Source organism: Vulpes lagopus, chromosome 1 (genome assembly GCF_018345385.1).
Source record: "Vulpes lagopus strain Blue_001 chromosome 1, ASM1834538v1, whole genome shotgun sequence".
Lineage (NCBI taxonomy): Eukaryota > Metazoa > Chordata > Mammalia > Carnivora > Canidae > Vulpes > Vulpes lagopus.
The window spans coordinates 109,410,718-109,429,476 of record NC_054824.1 but is presented as its reverse complement, the minus strand read 5'-3'; the positions used below and the strand labels follow the sequence as shown (position 1 = coordinate 109,429,476).

General features: G+C 41.6%; 1 protein-coding gene across 4 annotated transcripts in view; it reads right to left on the bottom strand.

Annotated features, from left to right (window-relative positions):
- The window catches only part of PIEZO2 (piezo type mechanosensitive ion channel component 2), a 450,920-nt gene that overhangs the window by 56,742 nt on the left and 375,419 nt on the right, over window positions 1–18,759 (bottom strand). For all 4 annotated transcript variants that reach the window (XM_041744387.1, XM_041744552.1, XM_041744472.1 and 1 more), the window contains 7 exons: window positions 17,648–17,813; window positions 13,611–13,854; window positions 11,112–11,208; window positions 9,620–9,779; window positions 5,730–5,819; window positions 3,278–3,399; window positions 2,144–2,215 (listed from right to left, as the gene is read on the bottom strand). In XM_041744387.1, coding sequence (XP_041600321.1) covers window positions 2,144–2,215; window positions 3,278–3,399; window positions 5,730–5,819; window positions 9,620–9,779; window positions 11,112–11,208; window positions 13,611–13,854; window positions 17,648–17,813 — 951 coding nt within the window. The remainder of the gene's footprint in view (window positions 1–2,143; window positions 2,216–3,277; window positions 3,400–5,729; window positions 5,820–9,619; window positions 9,780–11,111; window positions 11,209–13,610; window positions 13,855–17,647; window positions 17,814–18,759) is intronic.

Sequence of the window (18,759 nt, the reverse complement as noted above, 5' to 3'; positions counted from 1 at the left end):
TAGGTATGGAAGTGGAAGGTTTGCCACCTACAGACTACGTTAAGATCCTGACTGCTTGCCAGTAATATGAACAACATAGCGATATTATTGTATCATCAATAGACTTGCACAAGGGTATTCCAACTACACATATTCTCATACTCCACACCTGTATGAAATATCTATTTAAAAGCCCAATGACTCAAGAGATCAAAATAAGAGCTTTTAATGAAGTGCTTCCAGATCTAAAGATAAATTTTGGAACTCATTGTGGTCTTAAAAATAATACACATATTCATTCCTTTCCTTTCCTCACAAGCTTGTAAATGGAAACACGTTTTGCTGAAAAACGTTAACACCACGGTCAGAATCTGATTCCAAACTATGAATTACACACATTCCTGCATTATTGCACCAAGAGGTGTTGTAACGAGGCACGTTTAATTTAATACCAGTGTTTAAGAACTTGATATAATGAGGGTGAAATGAATCAGAAAACTAAAGTCAATAACCTTCATAAGAAGTTATTTAATTATTACCAACTTGAAAGATTAATATCAAAGACCATATCCAATTCCTTCCAAAATGCAAAGTTTAGATGAGAAAAGGAAAAACAACTATGATTGCAATGGGAATTCATCCCAGGTGAAAGAGAAAACATTATGACACAATTTTGAAATGGATAGGTCTGTCTAAACTAGCAAAGGTCCCTTTAAAAACAGAAAGATAGGCACAGTTTACTTGTGACTTGATAGAAATAGGCTTATAGTGTGCTGCATTATTGGACTGTTAGCGTGATGAACATGGCCAATGAACAATAAAGAGTCACACAGAATTTTGACCTGAATCTTTGTCTTTGACTCGGCAGCAAAATAAACAAAAATCTTTAAAACTCATGGATCTTTTTTTTTTTTTTCCTCTCATAATGCTAGAATTCAATATTTGGGATTAAGTTTAGTTACATCCAGGTATACTGAGCAAATTTTGTATAATAGTTTCTGAAAATGGCTTGCTGATTTAAAAAATTAATTTTGGGGTGAGAAGCCAATACCATATCTCAATGATCCCAAGAATTAGGCATGGCACAAGATTCTGATCGATTTGATTTTCTAGTGATTCTGAAGATCCTGTTAGTAGAGTCTCTCCTACCATTTTGTGAGATAGTGGGTATCAATGATATTCCCTATCCGATCACATTAGCTACAGTTACTGAACCACAGGATAAGGCATAAAAGCCTGAATATTTTATAAGTAATGTGTGAAATAATAATTATTCAACAGTCTAACAAATGTAAGGAGGGTCAGATTGAAATGGGTCATTCCATTGTTAAGACCATCCATTGGCCAATAGTGAGTGATATTTCCTTTGCTAAGCAGAACAAATACAGGCACTGAGTTCTGTAATTCCTCATTCCTTTTTATGATCAGGAAGGAAACACAATAATCCTATGTGACTCCGAAGCTCTGCTTTTCAAAACCTGTTGTCCACCTTTGCTCTTAATTGGTCATAGCTGTTTGCCAGTGGCACTGCAACTGTGCCACATGCTGGGCTTTGGATCTGGAGTGTAATTTGAGAGCCTTTAGAAACTGGGGAAGAGGCAGAGTGAGAAAGTGAATGCACTTTAAGTGATCCTCTTCTTTGTATTCAATAAATTGCCAAAAAACCTTACATGCAAATAAAATCAAAGCTCTGGGGGATGAGGGAAGGAGAGACTCATTGGCATCCATGCCTAGTGCCTTACAAAGAGGGTCACAAACACTTTGAACTTAATGATTATTCTCCCAGGAGGAGCCAAAACTCATTTTAATAAGGGTTTTCAGCAATAAAACAAATACTTATCAGCAGAGCTCTAGACCTCAGAATTAGATAAAATATTAGAAATTCTTCTTCCCTTTCTGAGCCCATAAATGGTGCTCAGGAGTGTGTCAGCCACATTGCTGGGCTTTCTTCAGCCAGCATGGTAACTGGCTGACTTCTCTGGAAGATTCCATTTCCAGGGCCCAGAGACCCACTCACATCACAATTTTCCTACACTCTGACCCCCTATCAAGTCACAAGGATCAAACCATGCATGGAACACACAGGTCATGGGGACGCCTGAATTCTGGTCAAGGATATAAGGATTAGAATCGATGAAATTGTAAGAGGATCAAGAAAACCTACTGGAAGCATGATCAACCCAAGGCCGCCACCACTGCTTTTTTTTGCCCTTGGCTTTCTGTTTGTCTGCTTCTCCTAAAATAAAATATGTCCAAATATTAATTCTTAGAAGTGAGAAAACAAATTTTGAAAACCACGCTTTAACAACTCAATTGTCAAAATCTAGACAAGTTGCAAAAGTACATCAGAGGTCAGGGAAAGGAACTATATTGAATCTGGAATGTTTACACAAATGAACAGTTGATTTCACAAGGCAAATACTAAGTGTTCTATGAACATTATGCCACAATTTCACTTTGTTTTTAGTACTGGAGGGCATATAAAGAAACATAAAAAAGAAGGGATTATCTCTCAAAAAGGCATCTCACATTGAATTCGTCATTGAATTAACAGATAAGAAGCATCACCTAAATTTTATAAAACAATTTAGGGACAAATAATTTGTAAAAATGCATATATTCCAACAATCAGAAATTTCCTTATGATTATTTTAAAGCATGGGTGAAAAAATACAAATTAATTGGTGTTTAATAGATGCTATGCACTGGAAAATACCATGGATTATTTCTCCATTCCCTTCAAACAAAAAAGCATGCAAACATTTATAAGAAGACCTTTTAAATTTAATTGCATATAATGAATCTATAATCAGATATAATAAATATATATTCAGTTTCAGTTTCATTGGAATAGATAATAATTGAAGGATATCCTAACTACCATTATTCAGATGCCACATAAAATATGTATACATACTGTTTTTTTATATAAAATTTATAGAAATCAAAGATGATAGTAGATTCTGTATTTGAAATATCTTCCCTAAAGGAATAAATCAAACAAATTCATGCTCATTTTCTTCAGAAACACATCTTTGTGAAACAAAAGCTAGGTTATGAGTTGATTAAAATTGTTTTGCTGAACAGGAAGTACTCGTAAAATCATGAAGTCACTAAATAGGTCCTTTATGAAACACATACATGCATCTCATTCACAATCAGAAGATAAAACTTGCTAAGTTAAAAAAAAAACATTGATAATATTCACAGAGTGAGAATGTTATTTTACAGCCCTACCCATCATCATGCTATCGTTCAATGTCAAGCTACTTGAACAAGAGGGAAATGCTCGACATACTTTCATCATCCTCTTCAGAGAGTTTTTGGATGTCTTGGCCTTCCCCTGATTCCTGGGTCAAGCTCAGCATCCTCTCCTTACCCTTTTTGTATTTCTGTTGCCTGGCTTTAATGCGATCCATCCTGTAAAATAAAATAGCAGCAGCAATGCCAAGAATGCACCCACAGTTATCACATGGTCAGTTTGGCCTTAAATTTGTAGATATGTAGGTAAAATCATAGACAAAGTGGCCAATATTTGGGATTTATGAATGTTTTTTTTTTTATCAGCAACAAGCATCTCCTTGGGATGTCTACTTGTGTGTGTGTGTGCATATTATTTTGCTCTATATAGATGTTAATTTTACTAATATGATCATAATTATGCTAAGATTTGATATGCAATACTTTATGTCCACTGACACTCTGTACCATAGCCATTTTAAACAATCCTTGTTCTTGCAATTTTTAAAAATAAGAACTCTATCTCACATAGTTGTGAAGATCAAATGTAAAGGTATAAAAGTGTGAGAATTGTTTTATAAAAAGCAAGTTGCTCCCCAGATGTTCATATTCTAGTAGACCACATGACTCTTCTCTATTTAAAATCCAATCTCTTATCAGTTCTAGAAAAATGTATTATTGCATCTTTAATTATTGAGTTAGTGACTTATTTTGTCTGTTTATTCGGGAAGTCCAACTCTTCAGAAACTACAATGCTGAACTCTACTTCCCAGACCTGTCCCCCTGCAGTGTTCCATTTCTTAATTTAATTTTTAAAAATTCTGCTCAAGTTTTTAAGCAGACTAACTGCCATTTCTGTTTCCTGCAGCCTAAACAACACTTTTAGCTTCTCTTTTGCAACGGCTATTACCTTCATTCTTTTATATTCTGACTTTCTGTCACCTAAGAAGATGTATTCTTAAACAAATGGAAAAACTCAGTGAAGTGAATAGTAGTAACAAGTCTCCCTAACGGGTAAATAGGAACTCATTCTAAATGTGGGTCCAAATTTGTTACTTGTCTAGACCTGATGTAGATAACCAGAAACAACAATAGCAACAGTTATGCCATAACTGCTTATATAACAGTTTATATACCTCATATCTTTGATTGTGGAAATAACCAGGCCATGGGATGATATAACTTATGGTAGCAAACATTTTTTGCATGGGGAAAGGAGCTGGGAAATGAGACCAGAATGGAATGAAGGAATCTCAGAAAACTTGGGGAATTTTCTTGGCAGGGTGATGGATTCTCTGCTTTCCTGGAGAAAGTGGCTAGGTTTTGAACTCTGTGGCCATCAGCTCTTAAACCCAGCCCCCAAATGAAGCATTACCAATCCTCAGAAGTTACATTTACTGCTAAAAATGTCACTCAAAGAAAATTTATTTCAAGGGCTATTTTAAAAATTAACTAATTTGAAGAAAAATTCTCAAATCTCTCAGAAATTCAGTCCATTACTTGGTTTATCCAGAGCATGGCAGTAAAAAAAAAGGTCTTAAACTGAATACAGGAAAACAGGGGTTGTATTTCTAGTGCCATCTCTAGTCTGTTGTGGATTTTAAGTCATCTAATGTCATGGATCATGAGTTTCTTCCCAGAGAACCTGTATTATAATATCTTTAGAGATCCTTCCAAAGCTAGGACTTTGTATTTATTCCCTTAATCCACAGATATAATAAACATTTACTCCAACTGAATAGGATGGGGAAAGACCCTGTCTCATTCATACTCATTTAATCTTTATAAAAACCCAGGTAGAATTGTGAGCCTCAATTTTTTTTTAATTTTTTAAAATTTTTTTATTTATTTATGATAGTCACAGAGAGAGAGAGAGAGAGAGAGGCAGAGACACAGGCAGAGGGAGAAGCAGGCTCCATGCACCGGGAGCCCAACGTGGGACTCGATCCCGGGTCTCCAGGATCACGCCCTGGGCCAAAGGCAGGCACTAAACCGCTGCGCCACCCAGAGATCCCCTGTGGGCCTCAATTTAAAACAGAAAGCTGAAGTTCAGAGAATCAGACTGACTTAACCACAGTTCTAGAGTAAACCACTGAATCAAGACTAGACATTGGTCTTGTCCAACGTGGCCCCCCTTTCTACCACATTGCAGCTCTCTTTCTTTTAAATTACTTCCACAGGGTGCCTGGCTGGCTCAGCGGTTAAGCGCCTGCCTTTGGCCCAAGGTGTGATCCTGGAGTCCCAGGATGGAGTCCCACATCAGGCTGCCTGAATGGAGCCTGCTTCTCCCTCTGCCTGTGTCTCTCATTTATTTTAAAAAATAAATAAACTACTTCACGTTCAGTCCAGTGGGCATAGGCCACCGCCCTGACACAGAGCACATACCGGAAGTTGTAAATGTTAACACCAATGGGTTTTTCAGGCTAATGGGACACGAGAGCCAGCTGAATGAGAACTGACAAACCACAATTAAAAGGAAAGGAGAAGGAGATAAGATCAAGCCTCCTTACTGCCTTTTTAGCTGATCCATTGACTTTTTCTCTTCCTCAATTCTTGCCTTTACAGCCTTTACAATTGTGGCCTGGAAAAGTTCAGCCCCTCTAGAGAAAAAATGGAAATAGAGAACATATTAGTATTTCTATCATTGTTACTTACTTTCCGCTGAAAATGATGATCAAGGCTCAGAAAACATTTCTTTGGGGGCTATTAACTAGAGCCTCTTGGCTAGGAGGGGGAGTCCCAAGCCCTGTGTAGAAGCTCCTTCCTGGTGGATGAACACATCACAGCTTCTCCTGGGAGGGAGTGGGCTGCTCACAACCACAGGAGATCAGTAAAACAAACAAACAAACAAACAAACAAACAAACAAACAAACAAACGTTTGTGTTTTCTAAGACCTTGAAAAGAATGCACCCCTTCAAACCTGTCCCACAGAACCTTATGTCTCAGCGAAGCATTACTCACCTGACCTTATTATAATTGTCCCATAAGGGGCTGTTGGCAAGGAGGAGTGAGTCAAGATTAGTTTTGTACTCAATGAGCAGAAAAGGGTATGGAGTGAGCTGGGATTCCCTAAGGAAATACTCAAAGTTGGAGTTCAAACTCCATCACTGGGATGTTTAGATTACTGCCTCTTTGCTTCTCTTCTTCCTATTTCATCAACTTCTCTTAAAATCTTCAATTCTGTTCCACTGTCATCTGGTCACATGTGCTTGGTAAATCCCAAGTGGTTAGGAACTAGAGTGGGTAGATGGTATATCTGCCCTGTGCCAGGCTGTTGTCAGAAGGGCAGAAAAGGCGTCATGGGGCACATTATCTGCTGACCCCTCATGTGCCCAGGAAATTCTGCTCTGTAGTGACTATTTAAAACACCTCACACTTTTCTCAAATTAGAATTCTGTCAAAGGCTTTTTACTCCTAGTAACCTAGTCTCCCAGCTTCCTGGAAAGAACACAAGTCATGAGGCAATAGTTTGCTCAGCTGCCTATCACCTATACTATGGACACCATTTCCTGCAGGGACAGTGGGAGAGGTGACATTCTCACCAGCAGACTTCCTGGGCTCTAGCCCCCCTAACTGCTTGCAGCCCAAGGGACTCCATCCTGCCCTTTATTCTTCTCTTTCTGCATTTTCAGCCTTCCTGCTGCCACCAAATCCTCCTCAGAAGTATGCAAGCAGGCTCACATCTTGCTAATCTTAGGGAAAAAAAAACATGCCCACTGCACAGTGTTCTATGTATAACCTTCGTCACTGTACCCACATGAATATCTACAGCCACTGTCCCCAAGCTTCTCCCTTCAACCTCAGATCACTGGAGTTGGGCTGCAATCCCCATGTCTTGAGGTCACTGAGGTCAATATTCAATTTTCAGGCTTGTGTTTGTATGCCCTGTCTGTTGGACTTCTGCTTGGAAGTAGCCTACCTCAGTCTCCTCAGGCATCATGCTTTTCTAGTTTTCCTTTTTCCTTTCTGGTTCAGAGTTCCTGGTCTGCTCTGCCCACTTCTTAAATGTGGATGCTCCTGAGGGTCCTCTTCTCATTCACATGCTGTCCAACCACTCTTCTGCTGTAAATCCATCTGTGTCACGATGACACTCAAGTCTATTTCTACCTGCAGACCTATCTTCCTGGCTGTCTGCCGGACTCATCATGGGTTTAGATTCATAAGCCCACAAGCCCTGCAACTCCCCTGGTTGTGGTCAGTTTTCTCCTAGTCTAGAGCTTCTTGGCTTCTTTACATTAGGTTGGCACCACTGTTTGCTTCCACTAGAATTCCAGCCATATCATCCTCTATCCTCCTTTCCTTTCTACCTCCACTCCCTTACTTCCAATTGACTCTCCAGTTGTGCCAATTTTACTCTTAAATATCTTCCTGGTTCATCCTATCCTGGGCTAAGCCATTCTTTCTGTCCTGGATCATCAGAGCAGCCACCTGTGTCTACCCAATCTGTCCTCCATACCACAAGCAGGGTGCGCTTCCGAAACACAATTATAGCCACAGCACTTTCTTGCTTCTTCTTGTCTGTGGGGTTACTTTAAAAGTCATAAACACAGCATACAAGGTACCTGATAATTGGACTCCTCCCTATCTCTCCAGCTAATTTGTAATCACTCCCTAACTTCACCTTCAAATTTCAGTGTTTTGGCCACCCTGAGCTTCTCACGGTTTCTTTATTAAAACTTTCCCCAGTGACTTCACTGGGGCTGTGTCTCCTGCCTCCTTCCACTAACTCGTGTTCATCCTTCAGGCTACAGCTTAGAACACAAGGCTGCCTTGGTTCTTGCCCCTGGCAGGTGGTTATGTACTCCTGATATAATTCCCCACAGCTTCCTGAATGTCCCCTACCACCACACTAGTCACTGTGATGCTTGTTGCTTGTTGATATGTCCCTCTCCCTCCTATAAGCTCTGAGGGAAGGCCCAAGCAGCTATCTCCTTGTAATACAGTAGGCAGTGAACATATCAATCTATATGATATCCATTCTTTGGAAATTCTGTTGTGAATTCAGTGTTTATTAAGACATGACTTTTCTTAGGCAAGCACGAGCTGTGCTCTAAATGAAAGCCATTGGTTTCCATAACATGAGGAATATGCTTTCTAAATAGGCAAAAAAGACACATTTATCAGCACAAATACCAGCTGCTCTATGAGTAAATAAAATTACTATTAGGACAAGACAGCCTGAATGAACACCAGGAGAGAAAAGAAAGAAAAAAAGAAATAAAAGAGAAATAAAGAAAGAAAAAATAAAAAGAAAAAAAAAAAGGACAAGACATTGTACTCAAATGAAACTGATATCCTGGGTGTTAGAAAAAACAATTGTAATGGTAAATTCTAAGGTCAGTCTTATACATAAAATGAAGTCACTGTTCAACTACATAATGAGGGCCTAGGGTACTGCAAAGCTCCTCAAATTAAATGGAGGTCCCCCACTGAAAATTCTTTCTACTGGGCTCCAAGTTAGTTAACAAAGGCCAGGAATTGCTCCCATATAAATGGACTTCTGAAATAAACATTTTGTTTATCCTGGCAAAGGAAAAGAATAGTCTCTAGGAACATTGGTGGTATAGACAAAAGTGTGTTAGTCTAAACCACAAATCAAAATGATAGATTTTTTTCCAAAATTTCATACGATAAGCTAATGTTTATCAGATTATTTAGCACCACAGATCTGATGGGATCTAGCAAGGCTGGTGTCTCTGAGACAGGCAGAGCAGGCTAGGGCACTATGATCCCATCCCATCTCAATGGCATTCCCTGTAATACCTAGTTTTATTCCCAGTCTTTCTCCTAAATCTTCATGATTGAGTCACAAGCTAGAAAAGGAATGGAATCTCAGAAGAAGAAGGTAGTAACAGAAGAGAACCAGTGGCCCAGAGAAAAGAAAATCAGGTCATTGGGGAAAGAAGATTGAAAGGAAGGAAAGGATAAGGAAAGATAGAGAAGGAGTTTAGAATGACCCTGGAGTATCACACCCCTTCTCAACATAAGGTCTGAAAAATAATACATAATTGTGTTTTTCTCCATTTTCAGGAGATTCTTCTAAACACTGGGTCAGAGAGGGGGAGTGTGGACTAGCCTCTAGACCAACCTGGCCTGTGTTACTGCTTTGGCTGAGGCCAGAATGAGCTATGTCTAGTGAAGTGGTCTGTGCCTTGAGGGCTCTAGACGTCCCAAGCGTCCCAGATCCTTCTAAGTGTGACTTGGTGCCAAAGACCTTCTTATTATTCTTCTATTTTAGGTTTTAAAGGCCTTGTGCTAAATCCTTCTTGGACTGGTTTTCCTAGAAGGAATTTCTTAATTTCTTGTGGGTTCTGCAAGCAAGCTCAGGCAACAGCACAGTGCATTACTTCCAGACAGATTTTTTTAAGAGAAACCACTTAATTCCATGGCCTGACCTACCTTGATGCCAAGATCTGTGAAGCTTTTATATCAGCCACAACATGTAGGAAATAGTAACTCATGAAAACTCTTCTCTGTAGCAGGAGGAAGGCGAAACATATGCTGTCCCAAATAATTCCTGCTTCACCACTAGGTAGTTTACATGAGGAATCATCATCAGCTGGGATAGAAAAGGAGAAAAAAACCCAAATTAAAATTAAAATCTATTTTCACTGTTATTTTATAATCTCTGCAGTATGATTGTGCTTGGGAAACCCCACAGGCATAAGAGCAACGTTCCGATGCATGGACTCACTTATGGGTGGATTTATTTACAAGCAAAGATACACATTTCAAATCCAGTATCAACATTGATTCGTAAGACTGACCACAAGTGAACCTTGACAGTGGAAGGCACAGGAGGGTCTCTTTGCCAGGGATGGTTCCTGATTACTTCTTTCTCTCTCAGGGAAAGAGAGATCTCTTTCTCCCTGAGCGAGGGCCATGGAGAAATAATGTGTGTATGGCCCAATGGAAAGGGCAATGCTCTGATACAAAAAAACACAAAAAACACCTCTTCTGGGAATGGTGATTTGGGGTAATCAGAGGAGCAGTTAACACAGTATGGTCTATTAGAAGATGTATGAGCAGACACCTTATCTTAAATCAGAACAAAGTCCCAGTAACTCTTCATCATGGGCAAAGTGTAGCCTGGATTGGAGGCCATAGAGGGGAGATTGTCATGTTCAAGTTGCCTGCATTCTGGGCACACAGATGACCAAGTGTGGTATTTCCCACGTTCTGGTGCAAGAGGCAGAGGGATGGAAGTGGAACTTCTGTCTCTGTCCTGGTAGTCTTACTACAGACACCCTGAAGGGCCTCCCACTTGTTTTCCTGAGTCTGAAGCTCCTTGAGCTTCCTGAGGGGAGAAGGACTGAAGTCTGAGGTACCCTGACAACCCAAGATTCTAGCTGTGATCACACAGATCTGTGGCCCTCCATAACCCTTCCTAATGTAACTCAAAGAAGTCTGGGGGCACACACAATCCTCAGACCTGCCAGAGTTTGTTAAGTTTCCAGAGGATGATCAAAATTGTATGGAGCAGGGGCACTTCATGTTATGGACACTAGATTCATAAAGTACTACAGTCCTATACCCTACATCTAGAGCCTGTCCCTTTTATCTCTTTTCTTTATGTGCTTTGGCCCAATTTTAAAATTAGAACAGGGCAGCCTGGGTAGCTCAGCGGTTTAGCTCCCGCCTTTGGCCCAGGGCCTGATCCTGGAGACCAGGGATCGAGTCCCACGTCAGGCTCCCAACATGGAGCCTGCTTTTCCCTCTGCCTGTGTCTTTGCCTCTCTCTCTCTCTCTGTGTGTGTGTGTGTGTCTCATGAATAAATAAAATAAAATAAATAAAATAAAATAAAATAAAATAAAATAAAATAAAATAAAAACAATACAACTGCCCTTGCTTCTCTGTCCTTCCATTTCCAAATTTGCTTTTCATACTTACGCATTTTATAGCCTTTGACTGTGCAGGCCAGGCTGAAAGCTTGGATCAACCAGCAACTATTTTGAACCAATTTTTCAATGTATCCACATGCTCCTATCTGAAAAACAAATGAGCAAATTGTGAGACTCAATGCCCAGAAAAAGAAGTCGATGCTTTGTGATCCCAGTCTGTGCAAGAATTCACAAAGTCTCCATGCCAATGATTCCAGGAGGTATCTGTAGAACCTAAATTTCAGTCACCATGGGGTAGCACATTTGATGCTTTAGCTGTACCATAATTTCCTGGGGGAAAATAAAACCCATTAATAAAGGAAGATTCTTTAGTGTGATGATTTCAGCAGGTAGAAGCACCTGTCCTCTCACAGAGAACATCTTACACTCCTATAGAAACAAGTCAAACTCTGATATCAAATGGATGAACAAAGACCCCCAGGACTTTGATTTTGGTACAGTTATTTTCTCACAAGATTAGACAAATTAAACCTATGCTGTTTGCCTGGAGATCAATACAAACATCAGTTGCACGGTGTAATTCTTAGAATAGGAAAAAAGCATGTATTTTGAGCCTTTTTTGGTCAATTCTCCGGGCAAAGGAATAATCTTTGTTGACTGGCATGTCGTTTTCTCATAACAATGATTTATGTTATGTTCACATGCTGAGGGAGAAGAAATTTAAACAGACAATCATTGCAAGACAATACATAAAGATAATGGCTGAATTGTGTGTGTTTCTGGGCACATGTGAGGTAGGAGAATATACTTAGGATTTGTTCCCAAATTGGCTGTTACTCAGATTGAGTCCCTGCACCCAGTGGAACATGCTCTTCACATGATGATCTCTGTCCTACATGGCCATGCTTTCATTTGGGTTCTCTAGGTTGGGAATCTCCTCCTCCCTTTGTCTCTCTGGACACCCTTGAATCTGTTTCTCAAGATAGGTTCAAATGGCATCGTCTCCTGGAAGTCGGCTCCCAACTTATCTAGGCAAGGAATGAGGCATTCCTTTTTTGTTTTGGTTTCCTCAAATGTTGTGATAATTAGCATTAGCAGGCCATATTATAATTATTAAGAAGTAGTTTTGTCTTCCTTTTTAGAATGGGAGTTTCTTAGGGTAACACCTGAAGGCAATACTAGATCTAGTTCTTTAAGACAAAAATAGTGCCTAGTGAGGAACAAGTCTGCAATGTAGTTTGAATGGATGAATGGGTGAGTAAATGGACTTTGCAGCCATACATTTTTCAGGATTGGTTGTAGGAATCAGCTCCTATCAACAGATCCCTCACCCTCAGACTGGCTATTGAGTGAAATGGTGTGCTGTTGTTCAATCTGTCCAAGAACTTTCAACACTACCCCAAATGTAAATAAATATCGGTGAGGTAAAATTGCTGCATTAAGAGTCACTTCTGCTATCAACTGATTTTAGACAAAACAAAATAAATGACTCAAATATATGTTCATGGTGCCACAGACTTGGCTTTCCAAGACCTCTAAACACAGCAATACACACGCAAAAAAAAAAAAAAAAAAAAAAAAAGAATTTAAATGCCTGCATAGTAGACTTGCCTGGTGAGCTCATCTTAAGAAACCAGGAAGGTGAGAAGCAGGAAGCTATTATCTCATGGCTCCTCTAATGCACTATCACTACTTGGGAATAGCAGGCACAGGATTAACCTTGATTTAGGGCCAGTTAAAGTTGTATTAACTCCTTCGGCTCATGAAAGGTTGTTGCTTAATTTCCTGAGATAGTAAATAACTTAAAAGGTGTCCTTGTGACTCAAAAGATTTTATGTGATCCTGGGATGACTAGAGGGCATTACCTACTAGGTCAGGGGAAAAGTGGTGCCCCATGAACATGGATATTTAATAGCAGAGCAGCTGAACTTTGTAGAGAAGGAGGTGTGTTTTGCCTCCACCTCTACTGGCTTATTTCAGCCCTAGTCAGGACACCTGTTCCCAGAGCTAACTGCAAAGCTGTGTCTTCCTGTGTGTCTAGCATATCTCATGGGTACATAAAATGTGCACTCAACAGCCTATCCTGCCTCATTCCCCACCCTACAATGTTGCAGAGAACTATGCTCATTTTAATATACACTTCCATAATTCTTCCTAGGTAAGCCAACACAATATCACTTTTGAAGAGATTCAATGACTAATTCAGCTCATAAAAGGGCCATTTTGTAGCACAAAGTGTGAATGATGACAAATTATCCCTCTGAAGAAATGGGATTTTAACTTAAAAATACACTTTAGAACTTATTCCTACAAATACCTAGCCTCCTGTCATGTGACTTTAAGATGGGGAAGTGATTCCAAACAGGATTCTGCTTAATATGGCAAAACAAGAGTAATAAATGTTTCTTTGAATTCTGGCTTTGCATCATCTTATTTGGGGCTTTTAAGAGAGGAGTGTGACGGGCAATTGGGCTTTTAATAACCACTGAGTGGATTGTTTACCCTTGTGCTAAAACCACAAATGTGTTATACAGTGGGAGGCACTTACTGACAGTATGTTTTTCATCGTAATCACAAAAACGTTGTATGCAATCAACCAGTCCCAGTAGCGCAGGATGCTCTTGATGGGTTTCAGCAGCAAATCACCCCCAAAGAGCAGGAAATAGAAGCAGGCCACCAAATAACCCATGCAAAAGATGCTGATCCTGGTTGTCCCAGTAATGAAGATGATCGTGAGGACAAACCAGAAGAGGTAGCTGAAGATGATCACTTTGGACATGTCTAAGTATGATCTGGAAAACAAACCAAACCATCAGAGAATGATCATACACACAAATAAACAAAAAATTAAGGCAGGAGATTCTGTGTAATGAGGGAACGAGTTCATACTATCCATTTGACTCAATATGGAAGCACTTTGCAAGTCATACTGTGAGCTCTGTGTTCATCTTTCATTTAACACTGCCTCATCTATAGGAAATCCTCACCCAGCTAGTAAGAGATGAATAAGCAAGTTGTGAAAACACTTACCAATATCTTATTTGGGCCAAATTTCCCACAAACAGTGTCCCACAAACAGCGTGCTACTAGAGTACTTCCCTGTCTTCCTATAGGAGGCATGAATAATCATGTGGTGGGGAGAGTCTAAGATACGGATGCCTCCTGAAGCAAGAGAGCAGGTAAGAATGGATTCCCTTCAATGAACTAGAAATTGACAGACAAAACAAATCTGTGTTACATCGAAGGTCTTACTGGAGATGGAAATCCCTCTTTGCAGATGAGGAATCATTCTCACAAAGCACACACAGCCATGGTGGGGCTTATAGGCTCTGTCCAACACTCTGTCTTTGGATGGCCCTGAGTTGGAGTTGAGATGTTTTTTTGGGGAGTGATTTCTCCCTGTGAGATGAGACAGCATTCAGGTCAGTCACTGTGCAATAAGTGGCAGCTGCTCAGAGCTTCTGAGCATGGTCACCTGGAGGTGGTACCCACAGGCCAAGACCCATCTGTGTTTGCTTAATTAGAGCTTCTTTATCTTGGAGGTTTTGCTTTGGTTGCTTCTCCTCCCAGGTAAGAGGAAAAGCACAGCAGAACCAATTGTGGGTCAGTTATTTGATTAAGGACTTATTGTTTTGTAAGAGTTAATAAAGAATGATGATAAAATATGTACTACACTGCCAGCATCATTAGAGAAAGCTGTTCCTAAAAGGTACATTGCCAGGTAAGCAAACTTTTCTAACTTTACTCTTTGGGAGTAAAATACTCAATCCTTTAAAATGTTTTCATGAGGGATCCCTAGGTGGCTCAGCGGTTTGGCGCCTGCCTTTGGCCCAGGGCGTGCTCCTGGAGACCCGGGATCGAGTCCCACGTCGGACTCCCGGTGCATGGAGCCTGCTTCTCCCTCTGCTTCTCCCTCTGCCTGTGTCTCTGCCCCTCTCTCTCTCTCTCTGTGACTATCATAAATAAATAAAAAATTAAAAAAAATAAGATGTTTTCATGAAATTTCTCTCTCAAATATATTTCACCCTTCTTCGACTTCATAGCTAAAGAAGAATGAATAAAATGTCAGTATTTCTCAGTATCCCAGGGGCATTGCAGTTGAAATCAGTGATTCATTTGAGACATAATATCAGAAATGCCTACAAGGCCTTTTTGGGCGCATGCACACACACACACACACACACACACACACACATACACTTTGGAGTCAGCCAACTTGGTGTGCTGGCATTTTGAGTGTGAGTGTGTGTGTGTAGAAATGTGTGTGTTAGTGTATCATGTGCTTTCTGTGGATTTCCCTTCCTTGCCCACAGTCATTAGTTCCTATTCCAGCTGTCCCAGCCTCCACTCCTTAGCACCAGGCTCAGAAATCATAAGACCAGCTTGTGAAGGTCACATGGAAAACACTAGCCAATGTGCTCTGAAGAGGAGCCTCAAGGGCCCCTAAGCAGATGAATGAGCCCTGGTGATACACAGTGATGCTTTGCAGAGCTGCAGAGGAGCATGTGCCTGCAGAGGGTGTGGGGGTTGCCGTGCCTCCCACGACAATGTGGTCACTAACTTCCTGCTCATGATTATGCTGTGGCACGTTACTCCCAAGGCGCACTTCTCTGGCAGTTCTCATTGGAAAATAGAACTAAAAGTTTGAAATAATTCAAATTTTAAAAATCAGTGGTGCACAAAAGTTTTCTAGTTGATGTTTTAGGTTTTCCACAAGTACACTGTAGAGTTGAATACTTATCTTCCTCCAACTTCTCAACCTGATGTGAGAAAATATTTGATTTTGTTCCAGATTTCCTGTAGCCATGAATTATTCAAACGTGTCTGATGCAGGGCAAAACGTATACATATGCTGTTAATGATTTCTTGTGGATTTCACTATCTTGCCTTCAAATAAAAACTTCTTTAAGAAAAAAAAATACTTTTCTTTCTCCCTTAACGATAGGGAAAAACATCAGCTGCACTGATATGTTCTCTTAGCATCGCAGAGAAGAGGTGAAAAGTGAATGCCCCACCTTATATTGTTATCTAGTGTGGTACATTATTCCTAAATGTAATCTTTAGTCTATGGACCTTAGCTTTTTAAAGCAAATTCACTTACTGATTGTTCAGTGCACACTGAGCTCTTAGGCTGCTGAGAGGCACAGAAGGGCCTCAGCACCCAGCTGCTTTTGAAGCTAGGCTGCCTGGGTTCAAATCTTTACTCAGCTTTCTCAACTCCAAAATGGCAAAAATAATATCTCAGAGGTGGTCATTAGGGTAAGATGGCTTCATCTATGTAAAGCACTTGGAATGGAGTAGGGCACATGGCAAGCACCCAAAAACTCCACTATTAACACTGCCACATGTAGGCCACGAGCTATGGGTAAGGTTCGGGAAGGGCGCAAGCACCAAAGTAAGTTAGAAGTGAACTTTGCCTTAAGTTGCCTATATCTGAGACTGGGAGTGGGATAGATTTTTCAAATAACAATCCCATGCAAACAAGATACTCTGGGCCTCAGAAGCCGGGGAGTAAACCTCATGTGAGGAGAGGCAACCTGACTGGAACAAGACTGATTTCTGGGCTGCGCGTCACTGCAGTGGAGCCAGAGGGCAGGTGCTAACTAGCACCAATCCGGAAGTCCAGAGGTGCAGGGCTGGTGAGGAGGCATAGAAAATGCCACCAGCCCTTCTGGCCCCAACTGCAGGGGGCAGAGCTGGACTGTGACTGCTGAGGGCACAGACAGGGGGTGCTCGCCATGACGCAGAAGCAGGGGAAAGAAAGCATGAGGACTTGGGAGCCCAGAGAACGTGGAAGGATCACAGAGTGACAAGTTTAGTCAGGTTTAAATGCAAACTCTGCTGAGGGGACAATCAGGCTGCCACGTTCAGCTGCCACCAGACTGCAGAGGACAGTGGAGGACAGAGATGGTACTGCAAGGGGAACCCACATGCCCTAGGAGATGTCACACAAGAGGAGTGCCAGCATGGGACAGGCTGTATGGTTCCCAACCTGCCACAGGGCCCACTGAATAGGGAGGACCAGGAGAAGGATGGATGAAGGGAAGAGGGACACGGAACGAGGATAGGAAACGGGGATCAAGAGGGACAGGGATGAGGAGAGGGACAGGGGATGAAACGGAGGGTTGCGATGAAGAGGAGGGATGGGGGATCAGGAGGGACAGGGATGAGGAGAGGGAAGGGGATGAAGAGGAGGGTTGGGGTGAAGAGGAGGGATGGGGGATGAGGAGAGACAGGGGCTGAAGAGGAGGAGGAAGAGGATAAAGATGAAGGACGGCGAATCAGAAGAGGGGTCTCTGCTGGCATACCAGGAACAGCATCATGGGCACTAGTCACTTTGTGTGTGAAGAAGTGGAGGTAAACTGAGGGGAAATGTGTAGTTAATGCTGAGAAAGGCAGAAGCAGAAATGTAATTCAGCAGTTCAGCCTCGGGACCACTAAGCCCTCTGTCTGCATTTCTGAGCCTGTTGTGTACCGTTAGCTGCTCAATTTCCCAAGAAGGGCAGAGAGACCTGTAAGCGGAGGTACGTCCTCCAAGTGAAATGCATGCGCAAAGTGGCTCCAGACCCACACACTTGCCCTCACCTGCAGTGAATGAAATCTGGCACGGGGTTATGCTGGCTGAAAGAGGCCGCATCAAGGTTCATGCAGATCTCCACATTGTCCCCAGCCATGATCCGCACGGCAGCCTTGTTTTCGTCCTCAAAGATCTGCCTTTGCAAGGAGGCACACAGGAGCAGCATGAAGTCATCTGGCAAGACAGAGGGATGGCTGAGTGACCTTCTCCTCATCCTGGTTTCTACAGTGTACAAAACAGTCCCCATATGGGATGAGCTGCTCCCCAGCTCCTGACTGAGTCACGTTCCCAAAGTTCCTATTGTACAGTTCTCCCTGGATTCCGATCTTGCCCACCATGGAAGATGCAAGAAAGGGGCACAGACACGGAAGAGTCTAGATTTTTGTCTGCATGGTGGTGAGTATAAGTATCAGGTGATAATCACTAGTCTTGTGACTTTCATATGGGATAATGTTTATTTGCATTTATCTCCCATCACAATTTTGAGGAGGCCAGTTGAGTATACTTCCCCATCTTTATCATTTTACTTGTGGTAGAGGCAGGCACTTGTGGCCTTCTTCATCCCCTCAATCCACCATTGTATTGGTTACCAGACTCTTCCCAGAGTGGACAGGGCAATGAAGGCAGGTGGAATGCAGATAGAGATCAAGGCTAGTTATGGGCAGGCAGCTTCCAAGCACCAAGTGGCTTCATTGTACTTTACATTAAACCTGAGTGTGTGGGGGCAGCATGGTGCCTCTGGAGGTGGCCCTCTCATTTTAGGTGGGGCTGCTCTGACTTTGGCATCATCAGCCTGCCCATGGAAGGGCCAGGGGCTATAGCCTGGCACTAGAGCATCTGCAATTTGGGTAGTATCTTCCTAGCTTCCACAGTCTTAACATTAGCTTTGATCTGTCTGTGGTGGCAGCCTGAAAGAACCACTTTACAAAAAACAAGACCTCCCTCTGCAGTCTATCTTCTAGAAGGAGGATGAGTAGAGATGTGTGTGTGTGTGTGTGTGTGTGTGTGCGTGTGTAGTGGGGGGTTGGGGAGTGTGTGTGTGTTGAGAGGTAAAATTATGGAAGTGGATATGGTATTTCCCATGTTTATTTATTAATTTTGCAAATGTAATAGGGCAAGT